The sequence below is a fragment of the Tasmannia lanceolata genome, unplaced genomic scaffold (genome assembly GCF_043159265.1).
Source record: "Tasmannia lanceolata isolate RefF3 unplaced genomic scaffold, GAP_Taslan_0.1 ptg000006l, whole genome shotgun sequence".
NCBI lineage: Eukaryota > Viridiplantae > Streptophyta > Magnoliopsida > Canellales > Winteraceae > Tasmannia > Tasmannia lanceolata.
The window spans coordinates 13683827-13703693 of NW_027518683.1; the positions used below are offsets into that span (position 1 = coordinate 13683827).

The 19867-nt window shown below is 36.5% G+C and overlaps 1 protein-coding gene and 1 non-coding gene across 2 annotated transcripts; one reads left to right on the forward strand and one right to left on the reverse strand.

The window, feature by feature from the left end:
• Positions 1-2691: 2691 nt before the first annotated feature.
• Positions 2692-18905, forward strand: MED8 (mediator subunit 8). Its single transcript, XM_077382383.1, has 12 exons — positions 2692-3001; positions 4165-4289; positions 4500-4624; positions 4711-4894; positions 5071-5178; positions 5326-5396; positions 6803-7081; positions 10067-10123; positions 10671-10880; positions 12931-12978; positions 18067-18127; positions 18604-18905. The coding sequence occupies exons 1-12, from the start codon at positions 2817-2819 to the stop codon at positions 18786-18788; spliced, it is 1638 nt and encodes a 545-aa protein (XP_077238498.1). The 5' UTR covers positions 2692-2816; the 3' UTR covers positions 18789-18905.
• Positions 16328-16430, reverse strand: LOC143880512 (U6 spliceosomal RNA). Its single transcript, XR_013251736.1, has one exon. It is a non-coding gene; the product is annotated as a U6 spliceosomal RNA (small nuclear RNA).
• Positions 18906-19867: the final 962 nt, after the last annotated feature.

Genomic DNA, 19867 nt, shown 5'->3' on the forward strand with positions numbered 1-19867 from the left:
CTTGTTGTTGAAGATTGTGTCGCATTAAAAAGGTGAGCCGCAAAAAGCTTCAATGAACTGGATTGGACTCAAGCCTGAATGAACGAGTCATTAGGCCGATTAGAATATCGAACCTTCTGAAAATGGGTCACAATGGACCAATGCCAGAATGGGCAAAAAATGAGTCACAATGGACAAATGCCGGAATGGGCAAGAAATTGCCTCTATGGGCAAAAGAAAACCTCAATGGGCAAGAAATTGCCTCTATGGGCAAAAGAAAACCTCAATGGGCAGACTTTACAGGTCAGCTTGAGATATTGATCCTTATGAAAGAGAGAAATTGCTCCATCAGGTACGAACCTCAAGGAGAGAGGCCCTTCAACTGAGTAGAGCTCCTATTTCAGGCACGCACTACAAAGAGGTACCTCAATAGGCGAAAGACAAAAATATAAAGAAAGAGAGGAAAGAAATAGAAGAGAAAGCGACAAATAACGGCTAGAAATGGTAGCAACAATTATCGACGAAAAATTGGACATTGGGAAAAAGTGTGCAAATATCAAATATGTGTTTTGAAAATGCAATTTTTTTTTTTTTTGTTTTGTGAAGGTGTTGACAGCAAAATAAGGAGACCGTGTAATGGGCACAAGATGATGAGAGGAGCGCATTCAAGAAGATGAGGGGGTTATTGAAGTCAACCAAGAAAGTCTTGAAAATTAGATGGGAAAAGAATGCAAGGAGATTGAACAAGAATGCTAAGGATGCAAAGAGATTGAAACTAATGAAGATGGTAAGGAAGGCACTACTAGTGGTGCTAATTTGAGAAAGAGAATGTGGGAGCAATGGTGGCCGGGCGGATGGCTAGATCGGCCGTCCGCCGGAGAGAACAGCTATTTGTCTTGTGGTGACTCCAAGATCGGTGGCTCTGATACCATGTAGAATATTGAAGATTTCCACTAATCTTTGCTTATTTTAAAATTAAGCCTAATGAGTGTTTATATAGAGCACTCAAGAGGATAAACATAGAAACTAGTATCACAAGATCTATGGAAAGAGATTTTACAAGATATGAGAAGATAATCTCAATACTTAATCTAGCCTCCCTGCATAATCTTCCCCAATTAATCCAAATCAAATCTTGGAAGATGTGATTTTATTCTACCTAATCAAACCATAGTTGCTTAATCTAACCTAATGGTGAGATCTCACATATTCTAACAGTGGACTCTTTCATTAAGGAAGGGAAGAAGGTGCCTAAGCACAACAGATGCCGTACGCTTGAGTGGCAAAGGAAAGCAAGACCGTTTCCCAGGAAGCTAGACGATAAGCTGAAAGCAATGGGATGTAGTCACCATTACATCCTTCTCGGGATTAATCATGCGTGGTTGTCCCTTTTCCCCTCCTGGAAAAATCTGGATGGTTATGATCATCCTATGGAAATGATTTTTGGGGCACCTATTTACCTAGTGACCCAACAAACCGTGATCATCACATGTTGTGGGCTGAAAAAAATCTGGAGGGTGGGGGCACTCCCTATAGGATAATTCACACCATTGAAACGTGATTTGCGGTAAAAAAGCGTTAAAGTCTGCCACAGTTGATCGTTGTTAATCAGGGGTGCGAATTATCCTACAAGGGGTGCTAATTTATCATCTCCCTTTATACAGTCACACATCATACAAAATCTCTAATTTCTCATTGTTATATATATATATATATATATATATATACTAGTAAAAAACCCGTGCATCGCGCACGGGCCGACAAAGAACTGTACGGACCACGTCATAGGTTGATCCAAACCGTCCATGTGATGGAACACAACATAAATAGGTTGTGCCCCAAAAATCATTTCCATAGGCCGATCCTAGCCCTCCAATCTATAGCTGTTTTCATAATTCCTCTTATCTTAAATCGGATGGTCAAGATCACCCTATAGTTTTTAAATTAAAAAACCATAATGCTCTGTATGGTTGCCGGGTTTTTTTTGTTCCTGGGAGTTATGTGGGAGAAAAAAATACCCTGGGAGATAGGTGGGAAAAAAAAAGTCCTAGAAGTATCCTGGTAAAAAAAAATCCCATGTTTGGTTATGTGGGAGAAAAAAATACCCTAGGAGATATGGTGGGAAAAAAAACAAACCTTTGTTTGGTTGCTTGAACTGTTGGGTAGAAAAAAATTCTTCTCAAGCTTATTTTTGGTTCCTGAGTTTATTTTTATTCCTGGGGTTATCTTGGGATGGGATGAAAAGGCAATCATTACAAAAGTGGGATTAAAAATTTCACCCAACAAGTAATCATTACAAGAGTGGGATTAAAAAAAACCTAGTGCTAAAAGGCAACCAAACATGGGATGGGACCAAAATTTAACTTACTCTCCCACAAAACTCTCAAGAACAAAAAAAAACCCGGCAACCAAACAGAGCATAAAGGAGGGGGGTAAGATCGAAATTATAGGGGCTTTAATGGGTGCCTTTGTTAAAGCATAAAGGAGGGGTAGGATTGAAATTATATGATTCAATGGGTTCCTTTGTTAAAAGCATAAACGGGGGTAGGATTGAAATTATATGAGTTGAATGGGTGCATTTGTTCAGAAAAGTTAAAAAATGTGACGTGTATTTATCATGTGATTTAAAAAAAAATGGAAAAAACTCTTCTTTTCTTTTATTTTCTTTTCTTTTCATCCCAGCTTATTGTATTAGATAGATTAGATTATCTCTCTCTCTCTCTCTCTCTCTCTCTCTCTGTGAATTTAGCCTCATACGCTTTGTGAAATTATTTGCCACCATCAGAATCGGTTAAATTGCAAGGAATTTGAAGCAAAAACCCTTTCGTCTCGTTTCGATGGCAATGGCCATGGAAGGTGGAGGGGGTCAAGATCAGGCCAAGGCGGAGAGGTTGAACTCGGCCGTGGTGCAGCAGCTTAACCTAGACTCCGTCAAGGCTCGAGCCCTCGGTCTTTACAAAGCCATCTCTCGCATCCTCGAGGATTTTGATAACATCTCTCGCTCCAATTCCAACCCTAAATGGTCAATTATCATCCCTAAAATTACTGCAATTGTTCTTACTCCTGTTTGCTTTATTGAATTCACCTTTCATTTTCTCTTCTCATTTTTTTTTTTGTTCTTTGTCCTCTGTAATGTCGCTGTTCAATTTTTCTGCTACTAACCTAAATCAGTTCAGGTTAACCAATTTGAGCAATACGATATATTTTTTGTTTCTTCCTCTCTTCTTTTCTTTCCTTCTGTTGTTTATTCTTCTTTTTTTTCCCTTTGCGGAAGCCTTCTCGACATTGTTCATGCTGCACAAATTAAACTCTTCGCTCAGCTTCTTCAGACATGGAGGTTCCTCTAGCTTGAGGCTTAATGCCGATGCCATTCGATTGCAACTGGCATTTAGTGAAGCTAGATGCCTTTTGATCTGTCGCATTGTCTCCTCCCAGTGGTCCATTGTTTCTTTGATTTGCTTCTACCTAAGGCTGCAGGATCGTGCTGCTCTGGTACCAATTGTGACGAACCCAAAAGAGTTCGCAAAGTGATTGATCTCCTTAGAGCGAAGATCAGCCCTTGACCCATTTTGAGGATTGGATCAGTCCTCCTTTGTTCATCTATTGAAAAAGACTACTTACATGTTATTTATTGAAAACCCACTTGGCCACTTCATGTAAAACTCCTACCCAAGCCCATCCAGATAACCTTTATTTTTAAGACTCCATTCCATACCAAACAACTAGAGAAAATTCCACAAGCTATAAAAAATATAAACTAATTTATTCTACCCTAAGTGGGACGCATCTAGGCACTTAACATCTCCATCATATTCTATTTGTTGGTTGTTTTCCTGTATTCTGGTTATTCATTGTTGGATTGTTGCAATTCCTCAGATTATGCAAATCCTTTTCAGGATTCCTTGTTTTTTACATTACGACAATTTATTCCGGTTATTGTGATTCCTCATCAAATGTTGGAAAATTCTCTCACCCTATTCTCTCTATTTTTTTTCTTTCAAAGTTATTCTGTGGAAGAATCTTGTATTATGCTAGAGTTTTATTTCTCTCTTTGTCACATAATTATAGATCTTACAACTCTTTAACATTTTTTCCCTTTTTATTTTCTTGGGAAATCATAGAAAGGATTATAGTGAGAGTTTCAAAAATATGGTCATGTTGTTCTCATGCCGTTGAATGTGCCAGGCAAGATGTTTTAGGGCAATTTTCAATGGTAAATCTCGAGCTTTTCAACATTGTGGAAGACATAAAGAAGGTTTCCAAGGCATTTGTAGTATATCCAAAGAATGTAAATGCAGAGAATGCAACAAGTATGTACTCATAGCCTTCCTGTAGCAAAGGATGAGGCATTCTTTTGCTTTGGCTTAGTTTTGATCTTCTGAATATTCTGTGTTAAGAATTATTTTTTATGTTTCATTTCTTTCCTCTTCTTTCTATTTTTCATTTATTTGTTTTCAAGTTTCAAGTCTACTTATATTTCTTTTATTGTAGTTATATATGACAATGACTTATTTTTACAGTATTACCTGTGATGTTGTCATCAAAGCTATTACCGGAGATGGAAGCAGAGGATAACTTGAAAAAAGAGCAGTTATTACTTGGGTTACAAAACCTCCCTATACCCACACAAATTGAAAAACTCAAGGTGCTTTAAAGTTCACTGGAGCAGCTAGTAGTATTATTTTGTCATTCTCATTTCATTCAAAACATATGGCTTCTGGAATTGTACAGGCTAGGATCGATATGATTGGAGCAGCCATTGAAAGTGCTGAAAAAGTCATAGCCGATGCTCGTAAAGCCTATGGTTTGGGTAACCGTCAAGGGCCAACAATTGTTCCAACTTTAGACAAGGTGCAAGCCGCAAAAATTCAAGAACAGGAGAATCTACTTCGAGCTGCTGTAAACTTTGGTGACGGTGGGTCTCATAATTGATAAATTTAATTTTATTTAAAAGATTGCGTCATTTTTTTTTTGATCTTCCACTTTCACTGTGATTGTTATTGGGGGAATGAATAAACCATTCTGAAGGACTTGAATTTGGGGTATGCATGTTGATTTATTATTTCACAAAGTAGTACGATGGATTTTCAGGATTACGAATACCTGGCGATCAGAGGAACCTTCCATCTGCCCTTCCTGCACATTTGGTAGATGTGCTTACTTTTGGTGACGGTGGGCAGAATTTTAGCGACACTTCTGGTAAACAGTCTACTAGGATTATTCGTCTTTCTTGGTGACTTTGACTAACAATTACTTCTTCATTCTTACATAGATATTTTCTGGGATTTCTAGTAAAATTAGTATGTTAAATGCAGTTAACATCAGAGTTCTGATATATCTTTGCAGGTGTTTACCCAAAGAATACCTCATCGTCAATGCCATCTAACAATGTCAACACTCAGGGATCTGTACTGCAGGTTAGACATAATGACTATGACATGAGAGATTACTTGCTGAATTATTTGAGAAATGTGAGCTTGCTCTTGCACCATGGTGTAAACGAAGGTTTCACATTAATGGTGTCATGTGTTATTTGAGGTACTTTCTTATTTTGTTATCATTTCGATCATTTGTGTCTCCCCTTAGTTCCGTCCGGTTGGTATTTTGTTATTTCTGTTCTCATTTTATTGATGCTCTTCGAAAAGTGCAGCAACTACTTGAGTATTGAGAGTTGTTCCAATGCTGACTGGAATGATGATCTTCTAGTAGAAGGTCCACACCTAAGTATTGTATAGGTAACTTGGTCATTTAAAAGTAAATAGCAGAGTATGGTTGCTAGGTCTAGTGCATAGGCTGAGTACATGGCAATACTCAACTCAACTAAGCCTTTGTCCCAAACTAGTTGGGGTCGGCTAATGAATCATTTAGAAAATTTTGATGAATAAGGTGAAAGAATCTACAGGGCTCAAATTGATCAAGTCTAATCCTGACACTAGTTGGGTTCGTCTACATGCATTCTCTCCTATCCAAGGTCATGTTCTCTGTTATTTTCCTAGCCATCAAGTCTTTCCTTCAATGGCAATGGATCACACTAATTGAGAGTTAATGTGGTTGAAGACTTTAATGTTCGAGATGGGTTTTAAAGTTGAAGAGCCTATGAAAATGTATTGTGACAACCAAGTAACCACGCATATGACAAGAAATTTAGCATTTCATGAGAAGGCTAAACATATTGAAGTAGATTGCCAGTAAAGGTCTTGAGTAAACAAACGCATACTGTATGTGAAATCCAAATATTAATTAGCTAACATCTTTACCAAAGCTTTTGGTTGTGATTAGTTCGGAGAATTTTTGCCAAGCTGGGCATGAGAGACATTTATGCTCCAACTTGAGGGGGAGTGTTGAAATTTTTTTCTTATTATGTTTAACATCGTTGCTAATGTAAGGGTAGAATAGTCTTCATATGCTTATGAGTGGAACTTCTGTAGCCATTCAAAAAAAAAATAAAGAAAGAAAGAAAAAGAAGAAGAGTGGTACTTTTGTAATGAGGCGGGCATTTCTAATGATGGAAATTGTAAAGTGTCATCATTATGCCAATGAGTCAAACAATTCTATTTGTACAGCTAAACTTGAGTCATTTGACAAATTGCATCTCTATTATGAATTTTTGTTGATGACAAGGGAATGAATCATCAACATCATGCAGTCTCTCATCGTAAAGTTGAAGCGATTTAAAAAAAAAAGTTAGAGCGATTTAGGTAGTAAATATTGAATCATTTTTGGTGCAGGCAAACTATTTAATGTTCCATCAGAACACAAGGCTTTTCTTGATAGTGCTCAAATTGGATTTCTCTTTTCTCATTACTGAAGGTTTTTGCTGCAGGCTTCGGGAGCACAATTAATTGGGAGGTCAATTCCATCACCGTCTGGTGTCTCTGGAGCTACTTCCTTTGATAATACATCAACATCTCCTTTGCCATATGCCAACTCACCTAGATCTGGTACAAATATGATGAACACACCTTCACCTATGCAACATGCACAACAGCAACATACACAACAGCAACAACAGAGGCAGAAAATGTCGCAATTGCCACAACATCAACAACAACTCCTCGTTCAACAACAGATGAGGCAATCTTCGACCCCAGGACTAGGGCAGGTAGAGCCTTAAATTTTATTTTCAATATTTATAATTTATGTATTAAATTCTTTTTTTTTAAAAAAAAAAGGTCTTTTCCACTTTTTTTTTTTGACCTTCTGTATGTGACACTTAATGTTCTTGATCTGAATGATTTTGAGGGGTACACTTTGCATAGTGTCATTAGGCTGGAGTTTGGATTATGAGATTAACATAGGATAGAGCTGCAGGAATTCCAAATGCTTTTGTTTAAAAACACAATGGATTGGGGGATCTTATTCTTCCTTGGGTATTTAGTCCTTTTAGTTGATTAGATACACACGGATGATGTCTTCTCATTAGGATCCCAACATTCATGTATGGTATGATTGCTCCTACCACAATAGGAACACTTCTTTTCACACTCATCTTCCTTTGTGTTTGCCACCACCCCAATTATAGTTATTGTTTCCTCTACCACTGGTCATGGTTTTAAATTTTCACTGAAACTGACATGAAACGACCAAAATGTTTATGTTTCCCTCCGAAACCGAAACCGAAACCGATACCGAAACTGAAAGGCATAACAAAACCAAAATCGTAAGTGTATTAGTCGTTTACTATATCAATATGTGTTACATATTTATATGTATATGAATTGCTTAATATATGTATTATATATACATACTTATATGAATTACATGTGAAATGTGGTATGTACTAAATTATCAGACATGTGTGACAACGCATGCCACACTAGGTGTTCGATGTTAAGCCATTATGGATGCTTATCTTGCTTATGTGATGGTTTCTAAGTATGTATATGTTCTTATTCTAGCATTTTCTGAATTTTCATTTTAAAATTCTATCGTTTGCATATGTTTCCATACATTTCCGTAATTTTACAGGATTTCCACCGAAATTCCCAACCGAAACCGAAATGTTTCCGTTTCCATGACAATTGAAACTGAAACCGAAATTTAAAACCTTGCCACCACTGCCACTATTTCAACCACTTCTTCTACCCCTAATCCCCCAAAACTGATAACATGTCAGGTCTATCATCTATAGAGGTAGAGGTATCCATAACAATCCTTCTACGATCACCTCTTTGAAGCAAACCATAGACGTTGTTTAGGGATGGAAGAGTTTGTGAACCAAGTGTTTCAGCTTAAATGGGCTCTAATTCCACATTCTAAGTTGACCAATAACTTAAGTATTTTTTTTTTCTTGATGCTACTTAAGTTGTTTGGCATCTTCAGGACAATGGAAGTGGGTGTCTTCGAAAAATGGTAGCTCATTGTGCAAGTTGCGCAAATCAGTGTTATAGTCCTAAATAGATTTGTTTCCCTGGCTTAACTGTAGAATTTTTTGGTGTAATCGAAACACCCATGCCATGCTGTTTTGATCCGAATATAATGCGGGTGTTGTATCCCATATTTCAGTAGCAGTAGAAAAAAATAACATACTTGTAACAAATTGAGATTCCATGGATTCTAACATTCAAAACATTACCAAAAAGTTGTTTGACTCCCAATCAATGTACTTGGGGTCTTTAGGTTTCAGAGGTTGGATTGAACCATTGCCATATTCTAACTTTTGTTTACCTCCAATGAATAAGTTTGCAGTCCGTGACCACTATAAAAAATTCACTCCTTTCAATCGGTGGTTGTGATCTGCAAGCACGGATTTTCCATATGGTTGAAACTGAAGATCCCCATGTGCGAGGACCCACATCATTTCATTTGCCTGTTTGCTAAATATTTTAAAGGGATTTTTGCCGATTAGTCCCTACATGGCAAAATAATTGCTAATTAGTCCCTAAGAAAAGCATAATAGTTGAACAATCCTACTTTTAGAAAATATTTGGTAAAAGGTCCCTAAAACTCACGAACTTTATTTTTCTCCCTTAAAAATTTTAAAATGGCAAATTTACATCCCCCCCCCCCTTGGCCCAACCCATTTAATCCATTTTAGCGTTTTTTGATCTCCCTTCCAATATTTTCGGAAAAAAACTAGGAAATAAGCAACAAAATTATCTCTTCCAATATTGACTTTCCCTTTGACATTCTCCCTTCTTCTTCTCCTAAGATTTGAAGCCAAACCCTAGTTCTTATTCCCAAAACAAAAGTTCGGAAAGGAAAAAAATCTAAAATTTCTTATTTCTTACACGAAAAAAAAAGATAAGGTAAACCAACCCTATTCAATTTTTCAGTTAGGGACCTTCGGTTTATGATGTTATCCCTCTAAATTAATCAGACATAAATCCTCAATGAAAAAAATTTCCATAGAAATTATTTTCCATCAGAGATATTTTCTTGTAATCCAACCAAGATAGGAATTTCTTAGGAAAAAGTTAGAAACAAAAAATATTCCTAAAATTTCTTACTTTATTTATCTATGAAGAAAATATAACTCAATCCAACCCTATTTAATTTATTATAGAGGAATTTTGAATTTATTTAATTCCTAAAATGATTTTTTTTGTCGAAGGTTTTTTGACGAGAATATTGGAAGAGATAATATTGTTGCTTATTTCCTAGTTCTTTTCCAAAAATATTGGACGGGAAATCAAAAAAAGCTAAAATTGATTAAATGGGTTGGGGGTAAATTTGCCATTTTAAAATTTTTAATGGAGAAAATTGAAGTTCATGAGTTTTAGGGACCTTTTCGCAAATATATTCTAAAAGTAGGACTGTTCAGCTAATATTCTTTTCTTAGGGACTAATAAGCAATTATTTTGCCATGTACGGACTAATCAGCAAAAATTCCTATTTTAAAATGCTCCTAGCTTTGTTCTCATTACCATTGTCCTCTATTTTCAAACAACTTTTTTATCCCTGAAAAATCTTGATTGCTTTACTCCTTTCTAGTCCTGCAGCTTAATTAATCTGGAAATTTGTCACTGTTCATGCAATGTTTTCCAAGATTGGTTCAATTAGATTGATTGTATGCGATTCACGTGTTAGAGCACTCATGAGCTGAAATATCTGGGCTGTCTGAACCACTAACAATTTTCTATGGCAGACTTCAGTTTCACAACTACAAGATTTACAGGGGCAGACTCAGCAAAAGTTCCAACAGGTATCCATTCCAGCCTATTCATTTTCATCTTATGTACATGTAATTATTAAAATCCCTGTTGGATTCTTCTAAATGGGTGAAGAACCCGTGTCGGATATGTCTCGGATTCCAATAATTCAGGATTATGTAAGACACTTCTAGATCTCTTTTATCTTCTTCTTTTTTCCTGAATACTACGACCACAACTTTACAATTACCACATGTTTTGAGTTTTAACCATCCTAATAGTAAGTTTCTTAAATGGAAATAAAATATTATATCTATTTAACCTATTAAAATGCTATTATATTACTTATTATATTCATATTAATATATAAAAAATAAATTTTGGAATTTGATTAAAATATTTTGGCGAATCCACGAATGGTCCTTTGAGGTTTGCTGAATCCGACACTCGATACCCTGTCAGATTCCGACACTTATATCCGTACTATGCAACATAGATTAAAAATGCTCTTATAAGTCGGGCTAACCTTCTTTAAATTTCCATGGAATTTAGAATTGGCGATGTTTTGTTTTGTTTTAGCTAACATAAAGCATCTCTTAGGTACATGGACAACATCAGATGCAGTACTCCCAGCCGCTAGGGCACCAACAATTCCAGGGCCGACAAATGCAGCAGGGGCACATTCAGCACAACATTGGGCAAAATCAAATCAACCAAGGGAATCAGTTAAGGAGCCATTTAGGCCAGTTTGCAGGAAATGCCAACAGTGCATTGTTCACTGCTGCTCAGACTTCACCAAATTCTCAGATGGTGAGACTTTTTTATTTAATATAGACATTATGTAGGGTTCATTTTTATTTTATTTTATTTTATTTTTTTATGATTGGCAATGGATACTTTATTAAGAAAAACAAAATTGACCAAAGGAGGAATGGATCTTTTATTAGGTAGGCTAGGTTCTAATCCATGATCTCACATCAGCACATTCTAATTGAACCATGGATTCAATGTGAAAGGCTCACAATGACCAAGTTGGCCTAGCACCACTGTCTTGCTAGACAGCCGTCCACATCATTGGAAACTTTTAAAATGGGTAAATAAAAAACATCTAAGGTTTTAAATTTCGGTTTCGGTTGGAAATTTTGGTGGAAATCTTGTAAACATATGGAAACATACGCAATAAAAGAATTTAAATATTAAACTCCAGGAAATACTAGAATAAGCACAAATACACCTTAGAAATCATCACATAAGCAAGGTGGCCATTCATAATGGTTTAAAAATATCGAACAACTACGGACATGCACTGTCGCGCATATCCGATAATTTAGTACATACCAAATTTCACACGTAATTCTTATAAATATTTATACATAATACATGAACCACATTTCGCATGCAATTCATATAAATATAATACATATAAATATACTATACCATTATTACACTTACGATTTTGGTTTATGCATTTCGGTTATTTTGGTTTTGGTTTCAGTGGAAATTTAAAACTATGGAAACATCAAAGCTCTACTTCGATCTTAGATCTCATTAATTATGAATCTCCAGAATGTAGCCCTAGCAAAACGCTTTGGAAGAATTACCCTCTACACAAACCAGCCCATAGAGTTTATATTAATATTATTGCCTCTATTGTAGCTTGGGCCAGGTGTTTGCCGCCGTTCCAGTTTGTTTCTGCCTTAGACTTATGGGAAGGTTGGCGAGTTTTGTGTTTGGAAGGGGAAATCAGACCCAAGGTGGTGCAAAAATGGAGCCCTCCCCCTCCGGGTTGATTAAAGTTTAACTTTGGTGGCTCGAGTTTTGGAAATCCCAGCCCGGCGGGTATTGGTGGGCTGTTTTGTAATTCCAGTGGGGAGACTATATAGGCATTCTCTGGTCTGCTGAGGGTATGTGATTCCAATGAAGCTGAGGTTAGAGCTGTTTTTGAAGGTATTAAAAAAATTGCTAGTGAGGTTTTGGATAATACTATTGTGGAAGGTGATTCTCTGAATGTGGTTAGATGGCTTCGGGGGCACGGTGCCGCCTTGGAGATTCTGGTCTTTCTTTGATGAGATCCATGCCATTGTTGTGGGCTCATCCATTGCTTTTGCTCATGTTCGTAGATCGGCTAATGGCGAGGCGGATTCATTAGCTAGAGATGGTGTTGTCAGAGCGGGTTTGGAGTTTTTTTATTATCTGCCCCCTTGAGGCTCTTGTATTTTTGTGTTTTTAGTTTTCCTTAGTTGTTCTCCTCTGGGTGACCTTCTTGGTCTTCCCTTTTCTTTTTATATATTTATTGACTACCTTTTCAAAAAAAAAAGATTCCAATGGATTGGCCTTGACACAGCTTCATTAACGTATATCGGCCTGGCTTGAGAACATGGTCACTGCCTCTCCATTCTCATTGCTAAATACACCCCACCTGATCCCAACATGCTGAGTGGACTTGGATTACCAAGGTACCTTCCATTAATATTAAGCTTCAAGTGTCAAAAGTTGGCACTCATCCCACCATGATTCAACCTATTGCAGACCCGCCATAGAAACAATGGTTTGGATTGTAGTACATACTACATAGTGGTGGAGATGATGTGAAGGATAGTTTTCTATGGAAAGCTACGTAAAAATTGATGTGAATTGTGGTATGGTATCTCTTATATGCTAAAGGTGGATAATGTATCTAGTTACTGTTAAGGATAAACTGATTTTTATGTCGTTTGGAAAATTTATGGGAGACATTATTCCAATTTCAAGAGTAAAATTACGGTGAGTATGCACAACATAAACACTAAGATAATAGCTGTAAATATTGTTTTAAGGCTATGCGACTTTAGATTCTCACATTTATTTTCTCCAATTTCAGATTTCGAACATGTCGGCAACAATGTCATCCCAGTTGCCTCGAATGCAGGTTAGTTTTGGGTGCATTTTCCTTTATGAATCTCAAATGATGTTGGACTTGGCTTCTTTAGCAAAACTCAAATGCAAGTTTTCATTTTCTAATCCAATTTTTGAAAGGGAAAGTGATGCAGACGTAGGCCTAATAAGAGGCACGTGGAAATAAAAATCCTAGAAACTAAATGACATGGAAATAAAAATCCGAAAAGTTCTAATGGGCAAATATGCCACTTATTGGGCCTACGATCTGCATCAGAAAGGATATACGCACTTCCTTGTTTTGATAAATGCACTCCTTACTATAGTAAAAAAATTTCTATCGGCTGTTGATAGATTTGTGAGAATTGTAATAGCTGTTAACGACGACTTAGGATAGCACGAAGAAAGGAGTGCCATTATTAAAACAAGGGAATGAGGATATAAGTAAAGATGCTAGATCAAACAGATACTTCATTAAAATAAGTTAGTCCATGACATTCTCTCTTTTGAAGTTTGGAGTGTTTTTTATTTTTATTTTTTTGGGTTAGTAAGTTGGGACCAAAGCTTGACTTCAATGCTAACAATGAACACTTGGAACCTAGATATCAATCTCGTCTCGTTTCATCCAAACCGAACAAAACAATTCGTACTAGTAAGAAAATCGGTACACGTAATAAGAAGGAAACATCCTGATCAGAATTGCGTTCCGTATCAATCCGTTTGGTTCTGTTAAGGATGGAACACGACGAAACACACGGTTACGTCGATTTTTTTTTATTTTTTTTTCAATTTTTCCTATTTTAGCCTGTTTTATAGCTATTCTAAGGGTATTTTATGTTGTTTTACCCCCTCACAAGAAAGAGTTAAAAGCACATAAAATGCCTGTTATATCAAGAATTCCCAAACTATCCATAGAGAAGCAGCCCCAAAATAAATTTTCCTTCCACGACGCTGCCTAGGAAACCCCAGAAAGGGTGCGCTGCCCCATGCACCCCAGTGTTAGTGCCGCACAAATTAGTCTGACCGGGGCATGAATCACTTCCAAAATACAAGATATCTGCACAACATTTTTATTATTTTTCTATGCTTCTACTTCCAAAGCATTCTACGTAGAGAGGGGGGGAAGGGGGGTCTTTGCCTACGTCAAAGTGGTATTATATTCAAAAGAGTTACCATATTTAGGTTTTATTCGTCTTTTTAAGGGTTTTTTGTTGTTGTTTTTTTTTTTTTTTTTGTAACATACTTGTTGTATTTTCATTTTTTGTTGTATTTTTTTTTTTTGTATTTTCATTCAGGAGTCTGTGCGATCGTAAAATCCCTACCAAGTTGAAGGGAAAGTTTTATAAGACAGCTGTGAGGCCAGCCATGCTGTACGGCTCAGAATGTTGGGCCACCAAGAAGCAGCATGTGCATCAGATGAGTGTAGCGGAGATGCAAATGCTTAGATTGATGTGTGGCCACACAAGGCTAGATAGAATTAAAAATGAAGACATTCATAAAAAGGTGGGGTTGGCTCCAATTGAGGAGAAGATGAGAGAGCACCGCTTAAGATGGTTTGGACATATCCAACGTAGGCCTTTGGATGCTCCGGGGAGAAGAGGCGACTCGTGCCAAATTGATGGAGTAAAAAGAGGTAGGGGCAGACCGAAAACAACTTGGGTAGAAACAGTGAGGAAAGACTTGATAGCTAGGAACATAACAGAGAACATGACCTTGGATAGGATAGAATGGAAGAAAATGATCCACGTAGAAGAACCAAACTAGAACCAGGATTAGAGCCGGGTAGATTCCTTTTACCGTCTTCATGAATTTTTTCTACAGGATTCATTTAGCCGACCCCAACTAGTTTGGGACAAAGGCTTTGTTGAGTTGAGAATATACTTGTAATTAACATTTAGTATGATAATTGGCTAGTTTCATTGATGTTTTGCTCTAAATTTGATATTAATTAGGCCTTGGTATAATAAATGGTACCATATTTTAGGTCTTATTTGTCTTTTTAGGGTTTCTTTTGTTGTATTTTCATTTTTATTTGTAATATACTTGGAGTCGTATTAGATATGATAAACGGTTGGTTTCATTCTTGTTTTGCACTAATTTGATATTAATTAGGCCCATCAAGAGCCAGTATGATGTCTATTGTAGATGCTTTAAGTAGTAAATGTGTTTTCTGTTAAATTTAGCTGATATAGTGGTTTTTATACTTTTATAATAGTTTTCTTTTTCTTTTTTTAAGTTTAACTATTAAAAAAATTCTCCAGGTGTATCATCTTTTCCAAAACGAAACATCGAAATTGATGAAACACCGAAACATCCCGACCCACTGACCAAAACGAAACAGACCGAATTGGTATTGACAACAATGCTTGGGAATGAACCTTTAAACCAGATAGATACTTGTTCTTACTCATATAGGTACATGTAAATGGAAATGTAACATCAATGTTGATTTTAAATTTGAAATCCGATGGATCCTTCACTGGTTTTGATTATCATGCTGTAGGAATCGAATAGGATGGGCCATTTGTCCACATTAGCTAATTGAATTCCCTGCCAAGTACTCTACAATATTTTGGGCTTTATCAAGCCGATATTCATTGAAAGTAGGATGTGTTGGGCAGTTCCTTATCGCTTAGACAGTGAGTTTTATTTGTCAGTCCTTTCTTTTAGAGTATTATTGTCTCTTCTTTTTCTTTTCTTAGGTTTATATGTGACATATATTAAGTTATTAACAATGCCTATCTGAAAGTTTCTCATGTTTCCTTTCTTCTGGGTAGAGCAAATCTGTTAAGGAGTTCCTCAAGTTTGCTAGTGTTGCTGTATGTGACTACTTCCTATGCCCATGTCATACACTACATGCGTCCATTGTCTCCATTCTTCATGTTACATAGATGGGACCCTTCTAGTTTAGACTGTTGATACTTGATTACTTGATGTCTGAGGAGGTGAAGTAGTTCAAGGCATTGTGTGGCCTATTTTTGTGGAGTTTTACAATGGGGGATTCCATTTTCTGCCCGACTTCGGACTGGAAATCTGCTCTAGAAATTCACTTTGGATTTCTACGGGAGGCTGTCAACAGAGTCTCTTGCTGTGTGATTTATGCTTTCTTTAAATCAAGTACACACGGTTGTAGGAATATTTGCAGCACATTCTGTAAAAACCTCTGTACATCAAGAAACCTTTCCTAAAATCATACAAATACTCTTCACCAGCCATTCATTTTCATATCCCGTTTCTTATATTCAATTGGTTTTTGAGTCATCTGACTGGACACTTGACAATTTCTTCTGCAAGTTCTCCGATTTAAGTCCTTTAATTCTCTTGTTAGCCTCTGCCATCTGTGTTAGATCAACAAATTCGGCATATTTGAGTTCATTTACAGATATATCTTGGGGACTTTCTCAATTTGTGCTTGTCATCCTTGCTCATGGGCCACACAAATCTTCTTTGTATAGTTCTAATTTTATTGGATGTCTCCGAAAAGACTTGCCAGATATATATTTATTTCTACTTGCGTGTGCTTCGAAGTTGAAAGTCCGGCATCAAGAGTCTTCCTGCTCAAGGGAGGTAGAAAAGGAGATACTCTGTATCGAGGAGCTAGAGAAATTAAAAGATGATGGCACCATTTCTGAAGGAGATGAGCTAGAGAAGAGAAATGGATAACAATGTATGGAGTTAATCTTTCTAAATCAGCATTTGGGAATATATAGAGAAAAGAGAGGATAGGCGAACACCCATGTCAGTTCCTCTTAGTTCGGCCGCCGCATGGTGTTAAAGATCAATATCCCTTCTTAGAGGTTTACTTTGACCTTCAGTGTGTTTCTCCAATGCCTGTCATGCATCAATCGAATGCATCATGTTTGTTAGAAACAGCGACATGGCTAAAATAGAAAATATATAATCATGATTTGTGGACATGGATTAGTGCGTCGAGTTTCGACACAGATACAAAGTGTCTGCCACGGTAACTCCGAAAAATCTAGAAATGGTGACACACCTATACATGCACATGCATATAGAATTACTGAGTTCGTAATTTTCAACAATATGCATATGGTATTCATTTAACAAACTAATAAATCTTAGGGTTAATCAACTATAAACTAAAACTAATGTGAGATAATCAAATAACATACGCATTCAGTTTCCAATATGCAGTGAGAAAGGGAGAACAATAGAATACAATGAATATAATATTGGAATGAGAGTTTGTTTAAGGTTTTGGGTTTAGGAAAGGGGATATAACAGTAAATATTTGTTAAAGAAGAGTTTATAATAAAAGAAGAGCTAATAATAAAAGAGGTAAACGTAGTATTCAACAATAAGATAGAATGTCACACTTGACACAGTACAAAAATGCGTCGACGGGCTCACATTAAGTCTTACACTCCTAGCAGTACATTTAAAGGTGTGGACGCATGTGGACACGTGTGGACGCGTGTGTGAGCAATAAATTCAAAGTGACGGCTGAATCATAGGATTTTCTCTGTCATGTCTAGATTAGTGATTGGTATGGTTGCTTATCACGAGGTTGGCAGATTTGCAAACCATGTGATTGCAATTGGTTCTTAAAGTTTGGCTCATATTTCAAGAAATCTGAGGGCAGGTTTGGCTTCTTTTGCATTTCATTGTCTGTTTTCTATTTCTTAAAATGATTTGCATTGCTGGATGGAAAGGAAAATACAATAGGAATTTTGCAGGTGGATAGCTCTTAAGCTTTTTGGAAAGCTCATGCAAACAGTCAAGTTTTCCTTTCATTTTTTGTTGCTAATGGGTTGATCATTCTAGTTGAACGTCCCTTTTTTTTGCTATTATAAGGCCACCATTTTCAATCTTCAACTAGTAATTGAATCTTCGAGTTGATTCCTTTGATGTGCTTCTGTTCACAGTCATGTTGACTGCAACACATCAACAACTAGTTAAAAATGATGTTTTTTTAATGGCATAGCTGCATAGTTAAAAATGATGTTGTAGGCTGCCATATCAACTTTGTACTGTTGCAAAAAGTTTTCAGTTTCTGTATAAATGTGTTACTGTTTTTTGTCACTTGATGTATACTAGTTTTGTTAGTGTTCCTTGTGCACTTGATTTATACCCTCATGGTATGTGTTATTGCAACCAGTTTGGATTATCTGCGGGGCATCCTCAGAGGACTCATGCTTCCCAAATCATAAATGATCAATGTATGTTCCCATGCTCATTTTCTCACCTTTTCTTTAAGTTGTGTATTTGTATTCATATATATTTTTGCAAGTTCAGAACAGAAAATGTGAAATTAATTAACCATCAATTTGTGTTTAGACTCTGAGAAACAGAGTATGGAAACAAATAGTCTTTTTTTTTCATCTTAAAATTATTTCATTTGCATATGTTTCCATAAAATTTAAGACTTTGCTTTGTGTTGCTACCTTATGTTCATGGATTAGTCTACTAAAAGGAAATGTTTCAATAGATAGTAGTCATGCTCACTACCATTTCAAAAATAGAAAAAAAGAAAAAAAAGAGATAGTGGTCATGCTCACTCTGATGTCAATGAGAACAGACTTCTTTCTGCAATTTTTTGTTTGTTTGGCATGAACCCAATATACATTAATTTGATAATATGTTCCCTAGAATGGGATTATAGACTAAAGTATAGCCACTTAACTTCTTGTTGCAGTGTTTAACATGGGAGCTACAAATCCGGCCAATATGCTCCAAATGCAACAACAGCAACACAACAGCCAAGGTGGATTTGGAAACATGCAAACAAATACTCAAAACCTGCAATCTGGGATGGTAACCGCCCTTCAAAATGCACAGAATCCCAATTTTGCACAACAGAGACAGCAAAATCAACAGTAATGTGTAATGTTTTCTCACATGCTGCAACTCTTTAACCCATCATCTATTGTCTATGAATATATACCAACAGCTTGGTATTTTATTCATATATTTATGAATGTGTGATCATTTTCTATAGTTTCTGTCTCAAAAGCATTGCTATAAAATGAGAACAGATTTTCAAAATCACTTAAGAGGATGGCTTTGGCCCCCCTTTGAATTGAGAGGTGTTGCAAGTTCCAACTATCATCTGAAACATCCGTGGAGGTATCTTAAAGTTTTGATAATCACACCCTTTTTTTTCTGTTAGAGTCGAATTTTGTAGTGGAGTTGCACATTCCAGGCATGGTAGAATTTCGGTTGTCAATCGTCACAGGAAAAGAAATACGTACAGTAGATTTTCTTTTTGTAATTTCTGCTCAAATTGACATTGAGTTCTCTAGTTTTTTCGCTTAGTTTCTGTTTGTTTGAATGTTAAATGGGTGTAAAACAAATTTTACACCCATTTTCAGGTAGAAAATTGACAATTTTTTTAAGGGAAATGTTATCAGCACTACTGCATTTTGATGAGGGCACTCCTCACTTTATTAAAAGTACTGTATGGCCCGCACCATAGGATGATCCAAACCGTCCATTAGATGGACCGCAGCCTTCATAGGTTGTGCCCCAAAAATCATTTCCATTGGTTGATCCTAACCCTCCGATCTGAATGTTAGAGGGTTGATCCTAAGCCTCTACATATCGGAGGGTTAGGATCAACCTATGGAAATAATTTTTGAGGCACAACCTATTTAGGCTGTGGCCCACCTAATGGACGGCTTGGATCATCTTTTAATAAAGTGAGGAGTGCCCTCATCAAAATACAGTAGTGCTGATAACATTTCCCTTTTTTAAATCCAATTTAAAGATTAAAGCCTAGGAACTCATTAGGTTTCTATAAATTTTAAAAAAAATAAAAAAAATAGATGGGAAGTTTGATAGATTCCAATATAATTTTCATTAGAAGGTAGAATGAATCATCCATATGTTTTCGTCCTGTTCGTTTCGGATAGTGACGACTTATTGTTAGCCCCAAACCTATTATCGGACTCAAATTTAAA